Source organism: Carlito syrichta, unplaced genomic scaffold (genome assembly GCF_000164805.1).
Source record: "Carlito syrichta isolate Samal-C Ts95f unplaced genomic scaffold, Tarsius_syrichta-2.0.1 Scaffold305635, whole genome shotgun sequence".
NCBI classification, from domain to species: Eukaryota; Metazoa; Chordata; class Mammalia; order Primates; family Tarsiidae; genus Carlito; species Carlito syrichta.
Window position 1 is genome coordinate 29,098 of NW_007249731.1, and position 24,207 is coordinate 53,304.

At 43.0% G+C, this 24,207-nt stretch overlaps 1 protein-coding gene and 1 pseudogene across 1 annotated transcript in view; both read right to left on the reverse strand.

Moving 5' to 3' along the window:
• Window positions 1-1,222: 1,222 nt before the first annotated feature.
• The window catches only part of PIAS1 (protein inhibitor of activated STAT 1), a 93,782-nt gene continuing 70,797 nt past the window's right edge, over window positions 1,223-24,207 (reverse strand). Inside the window, exons 9-14 of the mRNA XM_008061882.2 lie at window positions 15,968-16,128; window positions 13,052-13,182; window positions 11,809-11,989; window positions 7,490-7,632; window positions 5,975-6,012; window positions 1,223-1,735 (exon numbers count right to left, since the gene is read on the reverse strand). Of these exons, the coding sequence (XP_008060073.1) occupies window positions 1,442-1,735; window positions 5,975-6,012; window positions 7,490-7,632; window positions 11,809-11,989; window positions 13,052-13,182; window positions 15,968-16,128 (948 nt within the window). The 3' untranslated portion in view covers window positions 1,223-1,441. The remainder of the gene's footprint in view (window positions 1,736-5,974; window positions 6,013-7,489; window positions 7,633-11,808; window positions 11,990-13,051; window positions 13,183-15,967; window positions 16,129-24,207) is intronic.
• On the reverse strand, window positions 14,628-15,331 carry LOC103264243 (annotated as a pseudogene).

Here is a 24,207-nt window from a genome sequence, read left to right on the forward strand (position 1 = left end):
TCTTTTCTGTCAAACCTGCATTCTCAATCAACAACAAACCATTCTCCACACCTGAGAACACCATACCTTCTCTGACAAGGATCTGGAAACAAGCAGAATCACTTTTCCTTCCCTCCAACCCTTACTCATCTCCTGAAAAAATGTTTCAATATATTTACATGTTCCATTATTAGTTAAGAGTAGATCAGACTGATCCATGAATTCTAAAAAAAAAATGACTTTCCTATGGCATACTTGTTAAAAGGTGAAGAAAAAAATAAACAAGGTAGGGAGGCTAAGAAAATAGATACACTTAGAATCAGAGAGTAAAACTAAGGACCAAACACATTTGGAATTTCAACTGTTTATACAACAGATTTCTACAGGTTGACATGTGTGGTGCATTGTACTTTCCAAACAGAACTCTCTGCAGGAGAAGTGACGGTGTGGCTTCCTTTTCGAGGTGATGGAGCTCACCTCTGTCAGTTGTACAAGACACCTGGCAGGGCTTTCTAAGCTATTTTTACTCCTACTTTGGTATGAAGATCTTACATGAAAACTTGTTACTCTGTGGCTAAAAAAAAGCAAATATTCACAGACTTGGTTAAAGTACACAATGCTAGCAGTCCAGATGTAGAATAAAGAGACTAAAGAGTGCCATGTCCAGGTCTGCTAAGCCTACCCCTCACCCGGAAAGCTTTATTCCAGTATCTCCAAAGCAGATTCTCAGGGGTGCGGAGCAAATAGGAGAGGAGATGTGATGGGGAACATGCAGCTGAGAGGCCCACACTTTAGTTCAAGACCCTCAAAGCACTTGGAAAGAAGCAGGCAACTGAGTAGAGGAACTGAACGCACACTTGGAAGAGAGGAACAGTGACGGCAGAAAGAGACACACAAATGCACACACCGAACACCCCAAGCCATGTCCCGGAAGCCCTGGCGGTGCAGTGGGACAGATGGGCTCATAACTTAAGGCTGGATACAACACGCACACACAGAACCAAGGCTGTCATTTCAGAAAATGGAAATCAAACTACCCCCAGCCCCTCCCCACAACAAAGAAAAGCCCACAATTTAAAACTTCATACATGCAATTCCTTTTCTGTTATTGCAAATAAAATAATGCCATTGAAGTAAAATAAAACTAAAACCATATGACAAATGATGAAAAAAATCTTCAGAATCCAGAAAAAATGAGCTGAAGGTGGTTTGTGGGTGCTTTTTTCTTTTTTCTTTTCTTTCCTTTTTTTTAAACAAGTGTTTTATCAGACAGGCAGTCTTAGATTTATATACAAAAGTAAAACTGAAAATATAGTTTTGTTCTCTGTACATTTCTTTTAATTTTTTCCCTAAAAAAAGGAAAAAACACGCTTGTGAACTTTTCTGACATAACAAGGTAAGACAGCACGAAGTTCTCCCCTTTCTGCCAGTCCATCTCATCTGGGGGGATGCCGTGGTGGGCTCAGTCCAACGAGATAATGTCTGGGATGATGCCGAAGATGGACGCCGTGTCTGTGCCGCTCCTGCTCGAGCCACTGTGGCCATGGCCCTCCCGCAGGCTAGAGGAGGACACGAGACTGCTGTTGCTGCCACTGCTGCTCCCATTGGTGGTGGGCAGGGAGGTGCTGCCCCCTGCACTCAGTTGGTCCAGGAACATCTGTGAAGAGGCGTATGGGAAGAAGCGGGACGAGTGCAGTAGGTCCTGGTCATCTGACACGGCAGCGGCGGCGGCGGCCAGCAGGGAGGTGTTGTAATGCTGCGGGGAGACAGACACAGCACGGTCGTCACGCTCGGGAAGCAGGACAGAGTCCTGCATGTCATACAAGTATCCTGCACTCCTGAAACACCTAGCAAGACACTCTGCAAAATCAAATGGCCTAGGCAGTGACTGGAGCACTGATCTGGAGACAGTTTTGCATCTGAAACTGGATAAACAAAATACAATTTTTGTTTTAATTTGTATTGCAAGCAATGGTCAATTCTATTTCCCAAGAAGCATGTGCACAGAAGGACAGTCCACCCTAGGCCAGGAAGGAGATATTTAGCCAAGAAATCTACCAGGCAGCATGATCACTGCCCTCTGTTCCTTAGAAAATACTGGTGACCAACAAACTGGCTTACTCAGGCACCACAGAAACCAGGCATTCTTATGTCATTTTTAAAAGCCATAACAATCATGAGTATGATCACTCTCAATTTTCCAAGGAAATTTATTCTGTCTCTTGACTACATATTACACTTTTAAATACAGTCATGCGCTGCTTAACGACAGAGAAACATTCTGAGAAACGCATCGTTGGGTGATTTCATCTTTGTGTAAGCACAAAAGATTGTACTTACATGAGCCTGGACGGCGTGGCCCGCGACATACCAGGGCTGTGGGCACAGCCGATGGTTCCCAGGCTACAGACCTGTACAGCACCAGACTGGATTGAATGCCATGGGCAACTAACACAATGCTGAATATGTTCATATCAAACATAGCAAAGGCATAGTGTAAGTACAGTATAAAAAAGAAAAATTATCTGCCTGTGTGGGCACTTACCAGGAATGGAGCTTGCAGGCCTGGAACCAGGACCCAGCGGCTCTGGGGGAGTCAGTGAGTGAATGTGGAGGCCTAGGATGCTGCTGTGCACCAGGTGACTTTCTTTTTCTTTTTTTTTTTTTTGAGTTGGAGTCTCACTGTCGCCCAGACTGGGAGTGCAGTGGCCGCTCCCAGCCACTGCAGCCTCGACCTGCTGGGCTCCGGCGATCCTTCCACCTCAGCCTTCCAAGTAGCCGGAATTACAGGCATGCGCTACCACACCCGGCTGATGTTTTGATTTATTGTAGAGATGAGGTCTCACTGCCCAGGTGGGTCTTGAACCCGCAGGCTCAGGCAATCCACTCACCTCAGCCTCCCAAAGGCGCGGGATTACAGGCTGAGCCACCGAGCCCGGCTCCAGGTGACTTTCTAAACACTGCACACTTGGCTACACTAACCTTATAAACACATTTCTTTCTTTCTTTTTTTTTTTAAAGTCAGAGTCTCACTCTGTCTCTCCCATACTTGTAGTGCAGTGGCACATTGACAGCCACCACAGCCTCAACCTGCAGGGCTCAGGCAATTCTTCCGCCTCAGCCTTCCAAGTAGCTGGAACCATAGGCACACACCACCACACTCGGCTAATTTCTTTTTTTTTTTTTTTTGAGTTGGAGTCTCACTCTTGTCACCCAGGCTGAGTGCAGTAGCACGCTCACGGCCGCTGCAGGCTTGATGTGCTGGGTTTAGGTGATCCTTCCGCCTCAGCCTAATTTCTTCATTTATTGTAGAGACAGATTTCACCAAGTTGCCCAGGCTGATCTCAAACCTCTGGGGGCTCAGGCAGTCCTCCTGTCTCAGCCTCCCAAAGTGCTGGGAATACAGGCATGAGCCACTGTGCCTGGCCACAAATTTTCAATAATAAACTGACCTTAGCTTACTGTTACACTTTTTAATTTTTAAAAATCTTTTGAATTCTCTACACACTTTCTTCTATTTTTAAATCTGTTTTTTCTTTACTTTTAAATGTTTTGCTAAAAATGAGGACAAGAAGCATGCATCAGCCTCGGCCCTTGCAGAGTCAGGACCTTCAATGCCGCCATCTTCCACTTGGACCCCTGTCCCCTGGGAAGGTCTTCTGGACAGCAATATTCATAAAGCCAACCCCCTGTTCTGACAACCTGCTTCTGGAACCTCCTGAGGAACTTGCCCGAGTCTCCGTAGGCAGGTGTCACTCTTCAGAAACAAGCCTATGGTGGCGGGTCTGGTTGTCTCCTTTTGTCATCACAGATTTACTCGTAGTGGCTAAGGCATGTGAACATTCCTATTAACACAGACCCTTCAGGGCTGGGCTATGTCTTCAGACTCTTTAAGGAGCCTGCTGAGGTTTGTAAGAGCCCCTGCAGCCATGACCCCCTCAAGAGTCTCCTGCCTCTTCACTTGCCTTTCTTCTGCCCCAGACCCAGCAGCCCCCATCCATAAGCTCCTTAGGAACCATCTTCCTCATCCACACCCAGGTGAGGCTCTTGGCCATCCCAGCCTGTTCTTGGCAATTTTTTTTTTTTTTTGAGTTGGAGTCTCACTAAGTTGCCCAGACTGGAGTGCAGTGGCCGCTCCCGGCCACTGCAGCCTCGACCTGCTGGGCTCCAGGGATCCTTCCGCCTCAGCCTTCCAAATAGCTAGAACTACAGGTGCGCGCTACCACACCCGGCTAATTTTTTGATTTACTGTAGAGATGAGGTCTCGCCAAGTTGCCCAGGCGGGTCTCGAACCCGCGGGCTCAGGCAATCCACTCACCTCGGCCTCCCAAAGTGCTGGGATTACAGGTTGAGCCACCGAGCCCGGCCAACTTGGCAATTTTTGAACCACCTCGTCCTTGGCAAATATTCTAAGTCGGGGACAAAGATCCTGAGTGTGTTCTTCCAGACACTCCTTGGTAACATCACCCCAACCCAAATAGGGTTCCTAATGCAGAGCAGAGGCTGTAATCCTTCCAGAACTGCATCAACGTCTTCTCAGGGTCTTCCTAGACAGTGGGTCTTCAAGGTTGTTACACCACCTCGATTCATCAGTTGGGTCAAAGACGTGGATGGAGGGAGAAACGTCACTTTGATATTGGGATGAAGATCACTACTAAAGGGCGAATGTGTGGGTGCACTACTAACAGTGAGCCCAATCTTCAAAGCTATGTTATTCCTCAAACAGTACTTCTCCGTGTCACTGGCACAGCAATTCAGAAGGGCATCTTGGGAGAGGATCTGGTGCGTCCGTGACTTTTCCCTGCTCCTGCAGTCCACGGACAGTGTGTGCCTGCTGGCATGCCTGAAGGCTCAGGTTTCTTGCTGTACCAGAATCACAAAGGGTTTCAATGTGTGGCCAATGACACTGGCCCATGGAAGACTGTCCCTGATCCTTAGAACTTGAGACCTGGCACTGGTTTGGCCTCCTGGTGGAGGACAGCCCTTTTAGGCAGCCGTTTGCAGAACCGGGGCATCTCCCCCATATTGAAGATTTGCTCAGGCAAATCATTTTCCTCCACAATCAGCTTACCTAGAGCTCCCAAACACTCCTCCTCAGCCTTCGCACCAGCACTGCAGACTCACCACTCACTTTCCCGCTATGCAATAAACCACTTACAACACCCAGAGCTAACAGTACATTTAACATGGCAGTCAAGTGCAGACTTTTCTTTCAACACTGCAAACAATGCTTTACTCTGGCCATGATCATCAGAGAATGGAGAGGGATGCGCTTCTGTGTCTGGTCTTCGATCTAGGCCACTAGGAGTTTCTCATATCTGATTTAGGCCCTTCTCGAATTTCTGTTGGTCTTGTTGCCTTCAGTGAAACTGATCCTCTCACAGTTGCCAGCAGCTTGTCCCTGCTCTTCAGGACTGTAGCAATGGTAGAGGGGGAAGTGCCTGCCTGGCAAGCACTGACATTACAGAGTTTCACCTTCACAGTTCTTAATCCTGTTTAATTTTGTTTTACTTGACGTGGCCTCTTGCTGGCACTATCAGTTGTGGATTTTGTACGCTTAGAGGCCACGATGAACAAAACAAGATTAAATCAAGCACAAAGAGAAAATGATGCCATCAAGAGGTATGGGAAACAGGACGTACGAGACTGTGCTGGTGTAACACAGCAAGCTGCTTACAGTATACTGGTTATTTAATAAGTAGGTGTATACTCTCCAGTAACAGTAAAATGTAAATTTGTGAACCCATAACACAATCGTTTGCTATCACTGCCAAGTACCATGTACATGCTATACTTCTACATGGCTGGCATCACCAGACACGTGAGCAGCGCCTTGTGGCACAGCGTCACTAGGTGGTGGGAATTTTTCAGCTGTACTATCATCTTATGGTACCACTGTCATCTACGTGGTCTGTTGTTGACCAAAACATCATTATGCGGCGCATGACTGTATTTTTAACATACAATTAAAATAACAATTTTTTTCATAACATACCTGATTGTCTCCTGATAAGAAAGGAAAGAAATCTAATCCTGTAGAAGAAAAAACTATTTTAGTTTTGAAAACTAAAAAGCCAAAGCCAAAGAAAAAAAACCCCTCTTTGAAGCACCCCAATAAACCAAGACAAGCCCTCATCCACTTCAACATGAGGAGCCAAGCTCCACATGATGTCTCTCCCAGTTAGACTGCGAGGGCCAAGACAGGCTTCCGCAGCGGCTGCCCCCATCGGGGACATGGCCATCATCGATCCTGTAACCCCACACAGTTCCAGTTCCAAATGCCCTGATTCCCTCGTCATCCCCACTGTCTCCAAGCTACTCCTCCCCACACCTCCGGAGGTGGGCAGTGACTTCTAGCCTCCACCTGCAGGTGAGATCTGCAGGTGAAGGTTCAGTGAGCTGGAGCAACAAACTTCTGTCTCCAGCCTGCTTCCCTGCCCCCACTGGTCCCAGACTCTAACTGAGAGTTCCTGCAGTGGCATAAGGGGCAGTATCTGAGGATCTGAGGTCTGGTGGGAACTGTCACACACAGAAGGACCAGCCTCGGTCCTGGCTGCTGGGATTCCCTGCATGCAGGCCCCTCTAAACCCACAGTGTCCTCCATACCCTGATGCAGCCAGTGAACCAGCAGATGGAAGTATGGCTCTGGGAGGGCTGTCTGGGGAGAGTGCAACAAGCGAAAGGGGAGAAAAACAGGACACTAGTCCTCGGGGATCCATCCACGTCAACACCAGTATAGGTGACAACACAAAGCCCAAAAGGGGCACAGCATGCAGTTCTGGAGGGTAACAGCATGTTTCATACATGGAGAAAAAAGAAACAGAAAGTATCCAGCAAATTGCTAAAGAAGTGGGCCTGGGCACAGGCAGATGGAAGTTTTCACTCTATGTTTCTGTATTGAATTTTCCACATATATGAACATATATAGCTTTTTGTATTAAAAAAGTTCTTAGATTATATGACTAATATATAAATTATTAAATTACAAAACTATGAGAATAATTCTTTTTGACAGTGAAAATTGTTATCATAAAACCAAAATATATTATATAAACGAGTACTGACATTACAAACTGTTTTAAAAAGAAGGATCAGGTTCACTGGAACAAAAATTAAAACTTTCAAATGTCTCAATTCAGTGTTATCTAAAAGGTAGTACAATATAGCCTCAATGCCTGCTGCATTGTAACTTAGATCAACACATGAAAACCAATGCTAAAAAACATCCACACTCAAAGCTACACACTCCCTGGAAGCCATCACAAACAGCCTGCAGGGCACCATGCCGCTCACAGAGCCTAATAAGGCCACCATGCCAGGTGAACGGTGGGGAGAAGCACGGCTACCCAAGGCCCAGGCAGGGATCGTGGCCATAGCATGTCATTTCCCTCCCTTCTGGTCCAGGCCTTGCCTCCTAACCTGCCCATTCTTCCTCAGCCTCACCTGCACAGGACTCTCTAGACCAGAGACACCCACCATGCTGGAGGCAACACCAAGAGCCAGGGCTTACCTTGTAAGTCATAAGGCATGGGTGTCATGTGGAAAGGGTGCCTGTAGTCCTGGATGAGTGAGGTGTTGATGTAGCTTGTATCAACAGCTGGAAGGCTCGGGGTGCGGGACACTGGGGATGCTTGGTGTGGAAGACTCAGAATGCTGTAAGAGAAAGGGGCTTGCATCATTTTTATGAATCAGTCAGACTTTTAAGTTTAACCAAGAAAAGGGTGCAGGGGTGGCCATTCACAGTGAACCTCAAGATTTGTGCTAGGAATAACAACAAAAAGCAAACAAAGCAATATGCAATTTATACTATTCATGATTATGAGAAGATGCTATGTACAAGTCACAGCAAATGTTGCAGGGAGGAATGGAGGGATACAGCGGCACCCAGCATTCCTAAACCACAGGCCATCTGCTGAGTGTCAGCACCTGCTCTTTCAGAGCACAGGGAGAAGGCCCAACAGAGCCATGCTCACAGGCTGCAAGTGAAAGACAGTGATAGCAAATGAAACTCTTAAACCTATCCATAACAACACTGGAGTGTTAGCTAGTAAAAAGCACAGGGGTGTTCCAGCAAGGAAAGCATATGCAGACAAGTCGGGATGGCAGCAGCCTGAGAGTTGGGAGGTAGGTGCTGGCCCCCATAACTTACAGCCTTATGAGAACAAAAACAGCAGAGCTGACCTTGGGACACATAAGGCCCAGTCCCACCATCAGCACACTTCTTGCACACAGCCCTGCTGAGCTGAATGAAGACAGCAAGACAAGGAAAGAAAGGCCCCAGCTGCACGAAGGACAGCGTGCTTTCAAGGGAGGATGAGTTTAACTGAAGACAGAGGAGAAGAGGACCCAGAAACACAGAGGAAGTACAAAACACTGAGGAGTCAAATTAGTTTTTTTCCTTTCTTCACCAAAAATTAAGGAAAAAGCAAAAAGAAGAAAGGAAAAGGAAGAATTCAGCTGATTTTGAAAGGAAAAAAGAATTATAATAGCCCTGGAAGGAAACATAAGAGTTATGTTACCCCAACAACACAAGATGCTAAAGGTATGCAAGATATAGAAAATAAAGAGAAGAAAGTAACACAGAAGCTGTCTCCTGTTGTTAATACTTCATGTGAGTCCATAGGGTGCGGGGTGCAATTTCAATGTTACAGACTATTTCAAGATGTCAGGGTTGGAGTTCCAGGAATGGTTCATTTGTGACTGTTGGCCACATCCTTATGAATGGAACATAAAGCATAAAACACTCACCCACCTCATAAAAATGTTTCATCTAATGGAAGCTTCCTTAAGCCCCTTATGGTTGTAAAAACCCCATTTTCCATTAGCTGTGTCCTCTGACAATGTCTAAGGGGTGACAGAGAGAACAGAGCAGCTGAAACGCTAGTCTCTGAAAACATCTTGGGACACCAAACAGTACAGAGAACTTCTGGATGAATACTTGGCATTCAGTGGCTGAAGACAGCAGAAAGGTTCACATTAGTGCTGTCTGCCTCTTACTAATTTCCAGCTGGCTGCTTTTCTTTCAGTTACGTGAAGCCTGTTTTGAAATGCATCTCCACCTTTGCACTGCACAATAACAAACACCCCAACACAATATGCTAGGCTCAGATTTCTAGTTACTGGCTAGTCATGATTGTAAAATGGCTACAAGTGCTGACTATGGTGCTATTCTTCTAAAGATGTTATAAACTTTAAACCAGGTTTCTCATTTTTATCTGAAAATAGAGAGAGAAAGGCCTGGCATTTGCAAATTCTGTATCTGGGTTCAATTAGTTACTGGGAAGCTCAGGAAGCAGTTAATGCATCTAATGTAATTTTCTAAACATAATAAACAGAGCTATTTTTGGAGAAACAGCAAAGTAAATATCCGAAGAAGAAATACTTGATTTCTAAACACTCAAAAGTTTTAAGGAAAAATTTATATTTAGACAGTAAAACTATTGCACGATTACTATTAAATTCTAAAGAATAGAAATAGCATATATAACAACACATTTAACCCAAAAGTACTTATAAACCCAGAAGTTTAAGAAGTATCTTATAATGTTGCAATTATGGCATTAAAAAATCAGATACTTATATCTTGAAATCAAAATTCTATAGACACTTATTCTATTACTTTCAGGTAATCTGACTTTTCTTTTTCTCCTACTCATATTTACAAAACTTATAAAATACATCAGTATAGTAACAAGGTCGTGCTTGCTGAGTAAGTTATCAAGGTAGGATTTCATCAGAGGTAATGTCCATAGAGCAGGATTAGTGTCTACATATTAACCTTGTTTAGAATAATAATACTGCTTTTATTTTATTTATTTATTTATTTTTATTTTTTGAGTTGGAGTCTCACTCTGTCGCCCAGACTGGAGTGCAGTGGCCGCTCCCGGCCACCGCAGCCTCGACCTGCTGGGCTCTGGCGATCCTTCTGCCTCAGCCTTCCAAGTAGCCGGAATTACAGGCATGCGCTACCACGCCTGGCTGATTTTCTGATTTATTGTAGAGATGAGGTCTTGCCGCCCAGGCAGGTCTCGAACCCGCGGACTCAGGCAATCCACTCACCTCAGCCTCCCAAAGGCGCAGGATTACAGGCTGAGCCACCGAGCCTGGCGTTTATTTATTTTTGAGTCAGAGTCTTACTCTTTTGCCCATGCCGGAGTGCAGTAACATGCTCACAGCCATAGCAGCCTCGACCTGCTGGGCTCAGACAATCCTTTTGCCTCAGCCCTCCAAGTAGCTGGGACTATAGGCATGTATTACCATGCCCGGCTAATTTTTTGTTTTATTGTAGAGACAACATCTTGCCGAGTTGCCCAGGTCTTGAACTACTGGGCTCAGGCAATCCTCTTGCCTCCGCCTCCCAAAGTGCTGGTGTGAGCCAGCACTCCTGGCCAATATGGCTTTTAAGGACTTTGTTTCTGTCTGTATGCTGAGATAAGTCACCCTAGAACGAAACTACCAACCTGTGTAATCTGTTTGACTGAAATAGTTTATTTTTGTTATACGGTACCCAACCTGCACATGACTGGAGTCCAGGCACAGAAATGCCTGCTCTTGGCCTGGAGTCAGTTTCCCTTCCTGAACTCTGAAATCTGTAGCAGAGCCACCTACAGCCTCCCCGTCCCTCTCTGCGTTTTCTCCAGCACAACTGCTTGCTGGAAGACTTTCTGAGTCTCCTGGTACATACCGCAAAGGCCACTGACATCTGGAGTTACTATCGGTGTGCTCCGTTGGGGCCTCAGCAGGGCATGGAACCTCCGTGCTGAGCACCTGAATACCCACAGGTCACCTGCTGCAGAGTGCAGCTGGGCCTGCTGCTGGCCTCACTGCCTATGGGTGCTCGGCCCTCACAGCTGGGGCTGTTCTGGTCTTTTCAAACTTATTATCACCCACGTCCAGCACAGGGTGTTTCACACACAACAGATGACAGCGTGCATGAGCTCAATTGCAGCATGGGCAAGATATGTTATTACAGGTCTGCAACTCGTGGGGTGGGGACACCTGTACATTGGGAACCATGGTGGGCCGTCCCTTCCAGCAAGCAGCCTTGATCCCGCTGGCCCCACACGTTGTGAGGCAGGCCTCGCTCACTCAGCTTCCTCTGCTCTGCACTCAGAATGCTCCACCTGGGCTGATTTTACAACATACACTTTCCAGTTTGAATAAGTGTCCTACATCCTAGGAGCAGGATTGGGATCACTCAGAAACTTACTAGAAATACACTCAGAAATACTGACTCAGACAGGGGGAGAACCGCAAGCACTGCAATCAGCAAGTCTCAGGTGGTTCTGAAGCGCCAGTCTGTGCCGGAATCATCTTTTGGCATGATGAATACTAACTATATCCAAGTGACCCTTTAACACATTATCCCAATTCCTCAAAAATATCACACACAGCTGGGCTTGGTGGCTCAGCCTGTAATCCCGCACCTTTGGGAAGCTGAGGTGAATGGATTGCCTGAACCCGCGGGTTCGAGACCTGCCTGGGCAACTTGACGAGACCTCATCTCTACAATAAATCAAAAATCAGCCAGGCGTGGTAGCGCGCGCCTGTAATTCCGGCTACTCGGAAGGCTGAGGTGGAAGAATCACTGGAGCCCAGTGGGTTGAGGCTGAAGTGGCTGGGAGCGGCCACTGCACTCCAGTCTGGGCGACGGAGTGAAATTCCAACTCAAAAAAAAAAAAAAAATCACACACCTGGGAAAAAAACTCAGCCAAGTCTTTATTGCTAACTTGAGTTTTTTAGTCAAGCATAGTCACTTTATCTGGCAGGTCTTTAATCCCTACAGCCAAATTTATCTTCACAATGGCTTTTTAAAGGTCCCACACTTACCCTTTATTATTTAGTGGTGATGTGGGTGACAGGGAGGGACAGGTCCTCTTGGCAGATGGCTCTTCCTCCTCTTCATCAGATGAACTGTCAATAGTTAGGTCAATCACCTCCACCTTCTTGTTCTTGTTTGAGGACTGGTGGTGAGAAGTCACCTGGTGCTCCAGTGTGGAGCTCAAACATCCTGTGAGGGAATGGGGGGAACACAAGATCAGGAGAACCAATGACAATCCTCTTTCCCCAGTGTCCCTGTAAACTATGAGTTACAATTCAGGCTCAGTGCTGCTGGGGACAGAGAGTGAAAAACCAGCAGTGGCTCTAGTTTACTACATTTAAAATTATTACTGATTGGCTGGGCACAGTGGCTCACACCCATAATCCTAGCATTTTGGGAGGCCAGGTGAGAGGATTGCCTGAACCCATGGGTTGGAGATCAGCCTGGGCAACTTGGCGAGACCTCATCTCTGCAATAAATCAAAAAATTAGCCAGGCATCATGGCACACACCTGTAGTTCCAGCTACATGAAAGGCTGAGGCAGGATTGCCTGAAACCATCAGGTCAAGGCTGAGGTGGCTGTGCGTGTGCTACTGCACTCTAGCCTGGGTGACAGAGTGAGACTCTGACACACACACACACACACACACACACACACACACACACACACACACAAATTACTACTTATCACTAGTTGTAAGGAGTTATTTTGAGAAACAATACTGAATCAGTACAATCAAAATGTGCCTTAAGTCTACTTCAGCATAAAAGCAAACTGAGAGCAGAGACATATGTATTACATATTTTCATCTGTATAGTACCTGACATTCTTAAGAAATATTATGGTAACTAGGAGTTAAATAAAAAAAGAAACCAACTTCTAGTCTCCTTCCAGCAAAAACACACCTAAAAGCCAGGAAGAAAAATGTAAATGAAAAAAGAACGTTCACCACTTTGTACCCATTCTGTTAAAAATCTTTAAAGGATACTGTTTCAAAAGCATGACTTTACAAATCACTTATTAAATTACATTACCTTGAAATCTTATACCAGAAAATTATAAAAGCTGTCAAAAAAGTGAATTTAAAAGGAGTTCTATTACTTTGGAACATTTACCAAATAATCTACTAAGAATTATTAAGCTCTCCATAAACTGCACGTGTTTTTTTGAAAAATATGCTTTTAATACAGAAAACTGAGGCTAATGGCAGCAAGGAGCCTGCCCCACCCTGGAGAAGCAGTGCCACTCACCGTCAACGCCATTGTAAGAGGCTGACACTTCCTGGACCTCTTTTTTTGACCTCATCGGCGCCCACGAGCCATCCTCTTTAAACTGGATTTCATCACAGTCTGTGCAGTACTTTAGGATTTCCATAAACAAGCTATAAAAAACAGTTGGTCCTCAGAAGATCACATTTTAAATGAAAATAAATTTTAAAAATTACTGTTCAGAAAACATTCAGACGGTCAAACAGTTAAGCTATATTTGTTCTTAAAATCTAGTACTAAACAGGAACAGAGTTACTTAAATGATGGTACAGTTATGTAAGAAAATATCATGTAACCATAAAAAAAGATGTTTTCAAAGATTTTTAATAACATGGGAAAACAGTGACAGAAAGTGGGGAAAAAAGGCCAACAAAAGAAAACTACATTCAAAAATAAAATTGTCTGTGAGTAGTATATAAATAGCAGTTATTCTGGGGTTGTGACTTCATAGGCATGTATTTTTCTTATTTATACTTTTTTGCATACTCCAAATTGCCTCCAATAAGCATGCCTTATTTGGTAAACTAAAGCAACACATACAAAAATGTAATCAAGTATGTAGTCTCCCTGACAAAAATGCATATATGAAAAAAGTTTGCAGAGAATGCACTAAAATTAATTGTAGTCAAATTCTTAGGCTATGTTAAATAAAATCAGAGGCTACAAATTATTAACACTGTACAATGATGCAAAACAAAAAAAACATTGTACACCAAAAAAACTTTTTATTCTTCTGTTTTCCAATTTTTCTTTAAGGAGTACGTATGTGTGTGGCTTCTGTAATAGGAAATCAGGAGTTGAAGCTATGGAACACCCATATGAGCTAAATATTCTTCTTCATTCAGATTTACTAGTTATTTTTTATTTTTATTTTTTTGAGTTGGAGTCTCACTCTGTTGCCCAAGCTGGAGTGCAGTGGCACCGTCACAGCCCCTGCAGCCTCAACCAGCTGGGCTCAGGTGATCCTTCGCCTTAGCCTTCCTTCCAAGTAGCTGAAACTACAGGCGCGCGCTACCACGCTTGGCTTGTTTTTTATTTATTGTAGAGACGAGGTCACGCCAAGTTGTCCAGGCTGGTCTTAAACCCCTGAGCTCAGGCAATCCTCTCGCCTCGGCCTCCCAGAGTGCTGGGATTATAGGCTTGAGTCACCGCACCTGGCCACTAGTTACTTATTAATCACTGCTTTTTCTGAAAAACTAAACACAGAGCATTTAAGTCACATGTTTATCTTTTTCCATCTTTCAAGCTACAGGTTATGCCTGTGTTGCTAAATCGACTCCATTTCTTTTTTTCCCACTGTCTTCCACTCTTTTACGTGTGTGTGTGTGTGTGTGTGTGTGTAAATATATATATGTATGTATATAGATGCAGATCTGTTTTATGTACAATTTGGTTCTCTCAAATAATCAGACAAAGGCATTCTCCTGGAAGTTCTCTCCATAATCCGCTCAGGTAAAACTGAGTGTTTATGCACTTCATGAGCTGGCCAAACTTGAGACTTCATGACTGAGTTCGGTTCTGAGGTCAAACAGATACTTCAAAATATACATTAACTGGGCTAAGGTGGTAAAGTGGGCTGAAAGAAACCACAGGATTCAGCACAACTAATCTGTGTATTTTGCTTGCATTAGAGTCACAGTGTGAACAGCAAATACTGGGCATGTCTCAGCTCTTGTATGTGGTGCGCGTGGTTTCTAAGGTGACTGTACAGCGGGTGGGCAGACAGCTGAAGCCACCTGCTGGAGGCTTCCCGAGGGCTCATTTCTTCTCCACCTTGCCTTCCTTCGGTTCGTGTTTCAGTTTGTAATCAGCTAGGGCAGCCTTGATTGCATCTTCAGCCAGCATGGAACAGTGCAGCTTCAGGGGAGGCAGGCAGAGCTCCTTGGCAATATCTGAGTTTTTGATGGTCAAAGCTTCCGCCACCGTCTTTCCTTTCACCCACTCAGTGGCTAAAGAGCTAAAGGCAACTGCAGACCCACAGCCAAACGTTTTAAACCTGGTGTCCACAATCTTTCCCTTTCTGTCCACTTGAATCTGTAATTTCATTACACCACCACATGCTGGAGCACCCACCAATCTAGTTCCAACATTTTTAGAAGTCTTGTCAAGGGACCCTATGTTTCTAGGACTTTCATAATGATCAAGAACCTTCTCGTGATAGAATGGGGCTGGGGGTCACAGCTCCTAGGCAGGCAGGCGCGGGCACTGGAGCAGCAGAGCTGATGCTGCCTGCCACAGACAGCCTGCTCCAGCATCTGCCATCTTTGACTCCATTTCTTATGTTACCACCCTCAGACTCATGTTTTCTCAAATACTACCGATAAATTGCCTTAAGTGTTTTGCTAGAAAGTAAAAGAAATGTTAAGTAGATATACTCTTCTTCACAATTTACTTTTGTTCGGTGGCATAAGAAAAAAAATAAGGAGGCTACAAAATAGGGGAAAATTTAGAGAACGATTCCAAGACATCTGATGGGATAGATAAAACATAGAAGTATTTTTTTGATTATTGTGATACTTATATGTAGACAAGACAAAGAAACAACAAAAAAAGACCATAACTGAAGCTTGATCTAATTTCCAGAAACAGGCTAACTTCTACTCAACAGCCCCATCTTTGATGACATCAGTAAAGCAGAATTTCACGATTCGCACATTCTTTCTCAAATACAGCCTGCATATTTAGAGGCAGGGGCTTCTGTTAGGAAGAGGGGCCAGCAGACTTTGCTAGGAACACCGGTGCTTTAAATGCAAATGTCAGGAGGCAATGACAGTAACACGTGACTTCAAAACAAGGGGACAAGTTAAAAAGGAAAAGTTTTCAAACATTACTTTGAAAATACTGATTTGTAGGATCATAAAAATCTAACAAATGTTTAGCTCATCTCAAGGCACATACCCATCAATAATAAGGTGTTCATATGGGGCCTTCTTATCGCAGACAGGACAGACCCAGGTTGGCTTCTTCTCATTCATCTGAATATAAAGAGTTGCATCAAAACACTGCAGATGAGAACACGTCAGGGCCCGACATGGAATTGTCAGTCGCATTTTACCAAGCTGTAAAAAAAAAAAAAACGGGGGGGGGGGGGGCGGGGGAGGAATAAATATTAGAAAACTGCTACTCAAGATTTAAGCCCTGAAAGAAATTTCTTGAAATGCAATATGTATATGTTCTGTCTAAGAGCATACTGTGTTTATTATTTGATGAAGAAGCACACTGAACACATTTGTTGTGAAACAGCTACAGGTTAAAAAGATGATAGTATTTCTTTGGACATCAAACCAAATGACCACAGAAAGTCTACAGTAAAGGTTATTTACTCCAACCCACAGCTCACAGATCAGCTTCAGGTGGGAGGCTCAGGAACCCCTTGAATTATAGTCAACATTTTGCATGTATGTGAATTTTTTCTAGAGAGAGTGCTCTTTTTTCTTAGAGACAGGGTCTTGCTATGTTGCCCAAGCAATTCTCCTGCCTCAGCACCCCCAGCAGCTGGGACTATAGGTGTACCACTGTACCCAGCATTAGCCAAATTCTCAAAGCAGCCCCTGATCCAAAAAAGTTAAGGACCAATTGACTATTAGGGAAATTAGGGAAAGAAAACAGGGATGCCTGTTCAAACACTGCAGGGCACGAGATACACTATCTATCCACTATCAGCATTATCCATGAATGGAGAGCAGTTCCCGGATGCCACAGATTCCCTGGCATGCATTGCCATACTGGCCGTTCACTGCCATACCAGTCAAGGCACTCTGAGGGGGAAGCCTGGTGCATGCTCTGCTTCCTCTCTCCCTGGGCGTCTCACAGGCAATTCAGCAAACAGCCTGGCCTCTCACAGCTCCAGCACTTCAGGAGACTTCTTCTCGCACAGTAGGTGTTGCCTGAGTTGACATGGGTTGAGTCTATCCCATGAAGAGCTGCAGGCTTTGGCCCAAGGCACAGAAGCACCCAGAACCCGAAACAGGAAGCTACCGTATCAGGCCTCTTCTCTCCTTCCAGAGGCCAGCACAGAAGTTATCTACATTTAAGAATCACACTATCTGCCAAGTACCAGGAAAAGACATTGGACATATTTGTGAGCTTGCAAAGTACAAAGTCTTGAAAAGAATAAAAGCGTTAAATTTTTAAAAATTCTTGACTTAGAAGAATTTGGAGAAAATGTGCAATCTCCTAGTCTACCAAAGAAATTGTCATTTGGGGTCCCAAATTATTGTTCTGGCACCAAGACTTCACTGTGTGCCTAGGAAAGGCACCTCACCTCTGGGAACCACTCCTCCTGGCTCCAAAGCAACACCATCTCCTCCTTCCTCCAAGCACCAGATGCAGTCAGGAAGGATTCCAAAAGGACCCTAGACATTCTACAAAGTATGAAAAAGGAGCAGTACCAGTTATGGCATCAGAAGTACAGAAGGGGGAGTAGACACTCCCTTCTCTGTGGTCCCAATGCTACCCCTGCACGTGACTACAGTCACTTGCCACATTTAAAGCACCAGTGGTTCTAGCAGAGTCTACTAGTCCCTCTTCCTAACAGAAGCCCCTGCCTCTAACAATGGATCTCCCATGAAGCAGAGGTTCCATAAGATTATAATGGAGTTGAAAAATTCCTGTAGTCTCGTGACATGGTAGCTGTGGGAACATCACAGCACAGTGCGTTCCTCAGTCACGTGTTGTGATGCTGATGTAGATAAACCTACTGTGTGCCACTTGTATAAAGTATAGTACGTACCACTATGTGCAGTACATGATCCTTGGTAATGATAGTAACAGACCACGCTCCTGGCTTAGGTATTTACTACACTATGCTTTTTATAGTTATTTTAGAGCATGCCCCTTCTACTTATTAAAAAAAAAAGTTAACTGTAAAGCAGTCTTAGGCAGATCCTTCTGGAGGTATTCCAGAAGAAGGCAATGCCATCACAGGAGAGGACAGTGCCACGCCAACCTGCAAAGGCCTTCCAGTGGGCAAGATGTGGACATGCAAGGCAGTGACACTGATGTCCTGACCCATACTGACTTAGACTAATGTGTGTGTTTGATGACTTAGTTTTTAACAAAAAAAGTTAAAAAAAGAAAAAACTCACAGAATAAGGATATAGAGAAAACATTTTGTACAGTCAGAAGATCTAAAAAAATTAAAGAGTACAGTCAGAAGATCTAAAAAAATTAAAGAGTCTATAAAGTTAATGGCAAGCTAAGGTTAGTTTATTATTGAAGAATACTGTTTTTCAAACAAATGCAGTGTGGCCCAAGTGTGTATTGCTCTGAACGTCTGCGTAGTGTATGGCAGTGTCCCAGGCCTTCATACGCACTCACCAGCATTTACCAACATTCCAGACAACCTCTAGTCCTGCAATATCCATTTGTGGTAAGCACCCTACACGGGTGGACCAATTTTTATCTTTTATACTGCAGTTTACTGTACCTTTTCCATGTTTAGGCACATGAAACACTAAAGAATTGTGTTCCAACTGCCTACCATCTCCTGTTAGTAATTTCCTGTATAGGCATGTAGCCTGGAGCAACAGGCTGCTCCACATAGCCCTGGTGGGTAGTAGGTGACACCACTTAGGTTAGGTACAATCTATGATGTTTGCACAGTGGCGAAATTGCCTAATAATGCAGTTCTCAGAACATATTCCACATCCATAAGTGACTATGGGGAGGGAACAAACCAGAATTATTTTTGGGAGGGCAGGCCCCTTGTAGTTCAGGCTTCCCTCACTAGGAACCTACTGGCATCAGTGGACCAGCTAGTATTGTTGGGAGAGGCTGCATTTGGCTTTAATGATTTTTTTTTGAGAATCTTTCAACATAATTGCCCATTTCATGATGGGTGACTTACAAGCACACCTGCCTACACCACACAGGGTTCAGCAGTTTTTGACCAAAAATGACATGACCCCCATGCCCCACCTTCCCTATTCACCTGATCTCGCCCTGAGTAACATTTTTTTGTTTCCCAGGACGAAAAACTCCTCAAAGGGAAATGCTTTGCCAATGTGGAAGAGGTGAAACAAAAATTGGCAGAAGCACTAATAGGTATCAAAATGGAGTTTTCCGCAAAAACTGTGGAAAAGTGTCTCAACAGGTATACTGCATCAAACGGAGAAGACTTTGAAAAAGGTGACAAGTTTAAACATGTGAGAATAAGTATACAATTTTTTTACAAATAAAAAGCATCTCAATAGGTGAATTGAATCAAACAGAGTATTTTGGGGTGACAAGTTTAAGCATGTAAGAATACATAATTTTTATAAATAGATTCCGGTTTTGGGGGATCCTCCTTGTACATATTTATGTGTGTGTCTCCTATTAGACATAGGTCAGACTAATCTCCTTGTCTCCAGTGCTTGGACATATAGCTGCAACACAACCGGAAGACAGCCCATGCCTTGGCAAGACCCTGCTGTGAATGCTGGGGGTTCTAGAGGCAGCACGCATGGAGGGTGCACAGGCCATGCTCAGCACTCAGGACACGGCCTGGAGTATGAGTTCTGCAGCCAGGTTGAGTCCTGACCCCCCTACAAACTATGTGAGCCTCAGCACTATTTTATTTAATCACTCAGAGGCTCAGTTTTATAAATATGCTTAAAATAGATCTACACAATGAGAGTGTGGGGACATAGATGACATTATGTTTACTGCACAGTGCCTGACACAGGGTATGTTTTCAGTAAATGGCACAATCACTGATGAATTAACGTGCACTGATATATCTGCTTGGAATCGCATTGTGCACTAGGAGACCCACCAAGCCTCAGCTCAGTCTTCCATTCTGCGCTTACACAATACTAAACAGTCTCCTTGCCCTGTACTGTTCTTCCATTCAGTTTTTAATGGTTTGAGTCACATAGGCACCTTATAAGAAGGACAGGTAACAAAGTCATTCTTGTAACAATCACATTAGGCAAAATATGCATTAGTTCTGCATTAGTCCAGAAACATCTCCCAAATAGCAACCTGGTTGGCGGTGCCAAGCTAACTGCTTATGTCTTCAGTTAGACCTAGCTGTGAAGCACAAATTCCTTCCAAGTAGATAATTTGCTATTGCTCAATAGTAGGTCAAGAAACCAGACTGAACATCTGTATTTTAGATGAATACAGTAGCAATGCGCTTGGCGCACAACCTGCAGAACTCTAATGCTACTTCTGATGGCTTATGAAAACAGTGAGTACAACAATAAGAACTTCCAGAATCCAAGTCAAGGGCGGTCACATGTATACTCTGAGAAGGACTCATTCCTCACAGCCTCTACTAACAGACCTCCATCTCACTACCTCCAGCTGTGAGCTCATGTCTGTCTGGCGAGAGAGTAAATCTCAAGCCCTCATGATCAGCCATACTGACAAGCTGACCCACAGAGTTCTAAAGGGAGGGATGGAGGGGTCAGGAATAACACTGACACATGGGCAGAGAAAAGCAAACATTCAATGCATTGTTTATCAGCTGTCATACAAATGCCTTGCTTAAAGAATCATGAAATAAGGGCTATGTGATGTTCTCATATTCCTGGCTTTTAAAAACAATCACTAAATTCTAAATACTTTATTTGACAAACAGACACCAATTTTCTCTAACTTGGTATAGGAGGGAAGCTGAGCTTTGGACATCTTCATCTCATGATTACAAATCCCGCCTTTCCCTTCATAGAATATGGACAGTGTTTGCATCATTTACAAACAAACACTGTGAAAAGAACTCTCAACATTTTCTAATGCTACTCACCTTACCATAATATAACTTGCTAGATTAGTGATAATGCTATCAGAGAAAATACTCTTTTTTTTTTTTTTTTTTTTTTGAGTTGTTGGAGTCTCAGTCTGTTGCCCAGACTAAAGTGCAGTGGCACACTCATGACCATCGCAGCCTCGACCTGCTGGGTTCAGGCAATCCTTCCACCTCAGCCTTCCAAGTAGCTGAAACCACAGGCATGCGCCTTCATGCCCAGCTAATTGTTTGATTTATTGTAGAGATGAGGGCTTGCCAAGTTGCCCAGGCTGGTCTTGAACCCATGGGCTCAGGCAATCCTCTCACCTCAGTCTCCCAATGTGCTGAGATTATAGGCATGTGCCACCGTGCCCAGCCTAGAAAATGTTATTTATATAGGTTTAAGACAGCTTATCTCAAAAGGGCCCTGAAAATATCAATATATATGCTCTTTCCTGGCAAAAAGACAGGAAGAAGTATATTAAGAAGAATTTTTACAAATTTTTTGCAACAATAACTATTTCATAAATAAATTTTCAGAGTTCTTTTTTTTTTCCTATCAAACTCCAAGTCATTTGTATTTGGGTTTACAGATCTTGGGAGTATTTCACAAAGCAGTTTTTCAAAGATTCTTCCAGCTCTACTTTTAATAAATCAGAATCAAAAAACTCCCAAAGAGCAAAAACATTTTAAATTGTTTTTGTTGCCTTTAGCTAAATGGCACACAAACAACAGAAACCCATTTATTTTGAGTTCTGTACCACAAGGGCAATTCAAATGCACAGTATGACATCATATGCACATAAACAAATCTCTTTTATTATTCTATAAATATGATATATAAATGAGTTGCTACTAAATTTCACTTTTGAGTAAAGACATGTCTAAACTATATGACCTTACTGTTCTAGAATACCTATGAAGGGATTATCCCCTTAGCCATATAAAAATCCGTGAAAATATTATAATTATAGACCAAGCACACACAAACACACAGTTGTTTTTCTCTATAATCTGAATTTTGAAGCAGATGTCAATTGGAAACTAACTGCTGCTGGGCTGATGGCTTACGCCTGTCATCCCAACACTTTGGGAGGCTGAGGCAGGAGGACTGCCCGAGCCCAGGAATTCAAGAGCTGCCTGTGCAACATAATAAGACTTCATTCTACAAAAAACAAAAAAATTAGCAGGGCGTGGTGGCGCACATGCCTGCAGTTCCAGCCACACAGGAGGCTGAGGCAAGAGGATCTAAAATAAAATAAATAAAATGAAATGAAATGAAATAAAATAAACTGCCAAAGACTATTGGAACTAAAGAGGGTGAAGCAGGGGGCACATGGGAAAAAATGGAAAAGATGGCCCACAAAACCAAGGGGTACAAAGGGCCAAACGGAATTGGCGACCTCTAGTAACACTGGGAAGAGCACCTGGACTCTAAACGCAGAAGTAGTTCCCTAAGTTAGAACTCCTCCGATTTACACAGGAGTGCCTATTTATATTAACAGATGCTCCACATAAGAGCTGAATGCTAAACACCATATATATCAGCACAACTACCAATACTTTTGTGGTGGGACTTTTTCCAGAGATTAAGATGGAAGATGAAGCATATGTACTTTTCTGAAGTTCTCCCTTTTCTGAATTGGTGTTACACAACGAAGTTGGACAGCAAGGCACCACAGTGGGGAACAGATGCACTAGGATTTGGGAGAAAGAGGACAGGGCAAGTGTATGTTTTTTCCTGTTTTTATTTTTAAATTTTATCTTCTTCCCACCTTCTAATTCCCTAATCTGTGAGCTATTTTTTTACATTCTAAAAAACATGTATACCAATTTCCTTTACAACAGGCTGTTATAACATTTATGTGGTTATTTGATTAAATAATATTTAACAATAACACAAAAAGCCTGGTTGTAGAGAGAGTAAAAATAAGTGATAGGAAGAATGAAGGATATATGCAATACGATAGAATGTGGTGGATTTTATTAACTTCATTGTGTTTTTTTCCTATAACCTACAAAAACTAATTCATGATCCCAAGACTTTTTCATACTGTGTTTGAGGTTTTATAAATTACAAAAGACTAAAATGTAGCACAAATAACATTTAATGTCTGTTTAAATTCTTTGTTTCTTTAAGAATATACTAACTTCATAAGATTAGTAGGATTTCAACCTCAGGCCTGCTAACAATTCAGGCAAATCAGGAAACAGATGTGTCCTGTCATTCTTCATACCTTCTCCCCAATTTAAACCATGATTAATTTGAATAATTATAAAAGAAAAGGCAATCAAAATGTCAAAATAATTTACTATGAATTTTTCACATATTTTCATATGAAAGCCATATTCAACTACAATCCCTACTAATGGGCTGCCTAAAATCAAATTACTTAAGATATAAATCTCAACAAATTTTTTGAAAAAATTTTTTCCTACTAGTTTAATAATTTGTTTAAGTCTTGGGACTATATATGTATTTCATAAAAATATTTGACTGACCCCATTTTCTGGCTTAAAAACACTGGGGTGACAAAAAAAATGTATATACATTTTAAGTAATGTTACTTATATATTACTTTTAGTTAGCTGTAATCAGAAGTGTCTGGACAATGATGGTAACCACTTAGAGCACCTCTTGTAATTATAGACATCAAATGTGACTTATATTCATCTTTTGTTATCAGTATATATTGAATATTACACTTTTAATACAGTTGTTCCTTTCTTAAAAGGTGCATACATTTTCTGGCACCCTCTATATTTCCATGTTATTTGTGCATGCATAACAAATTCAACTATTTAGGCTTAACAGAATAGTTTTAAATTGGTGAACTGTTATAATGTGGTAATTGTTGGTAAAATGGTTAAATTAAACAATCATGGCTGAATTTTTATTTAGAAGGGTACTATTATAAAAGTGAAATTTTAATAAATACATTGAGACTATAAAAATTCCTTATTTTGAGACTTTACACTTGAGCCTGAGAGGCAGTCATTCGTTACAGGACATATTTAGATATATCTTACTAAGAGTAGAAATTTTTTCTTTTTTTGAGTTGGAGTTACTCTGTTGCCCAGGCTGAAGTGTAGTGGCATACTCATTGCTACCGCAGCCTTGACCTGCTAGACTCAAGTGATTCTTCCGCCTCAGCCTTCCAAGTAAGTAGCTGGAACTACAGGTGTGTACCACTACACCCGGCTAATTTTTAAATTTATTATAGAGATGAGGTCTTGCCAAGTTGCCCAGGGTGGTCTTGAACCCCTGGACTCAGGCAATTCACTCCCTTTGGCCTCCCAAAGTGCTGGGATTCCATGTGTGAGCCTCTGTGCCTGGCTGAGAATTTTTAGACTTATTTCAATTCCAAATCCAATGTCTACATAACTTCCCACTTATAAACTGAAATAAACGTGGACATATTTT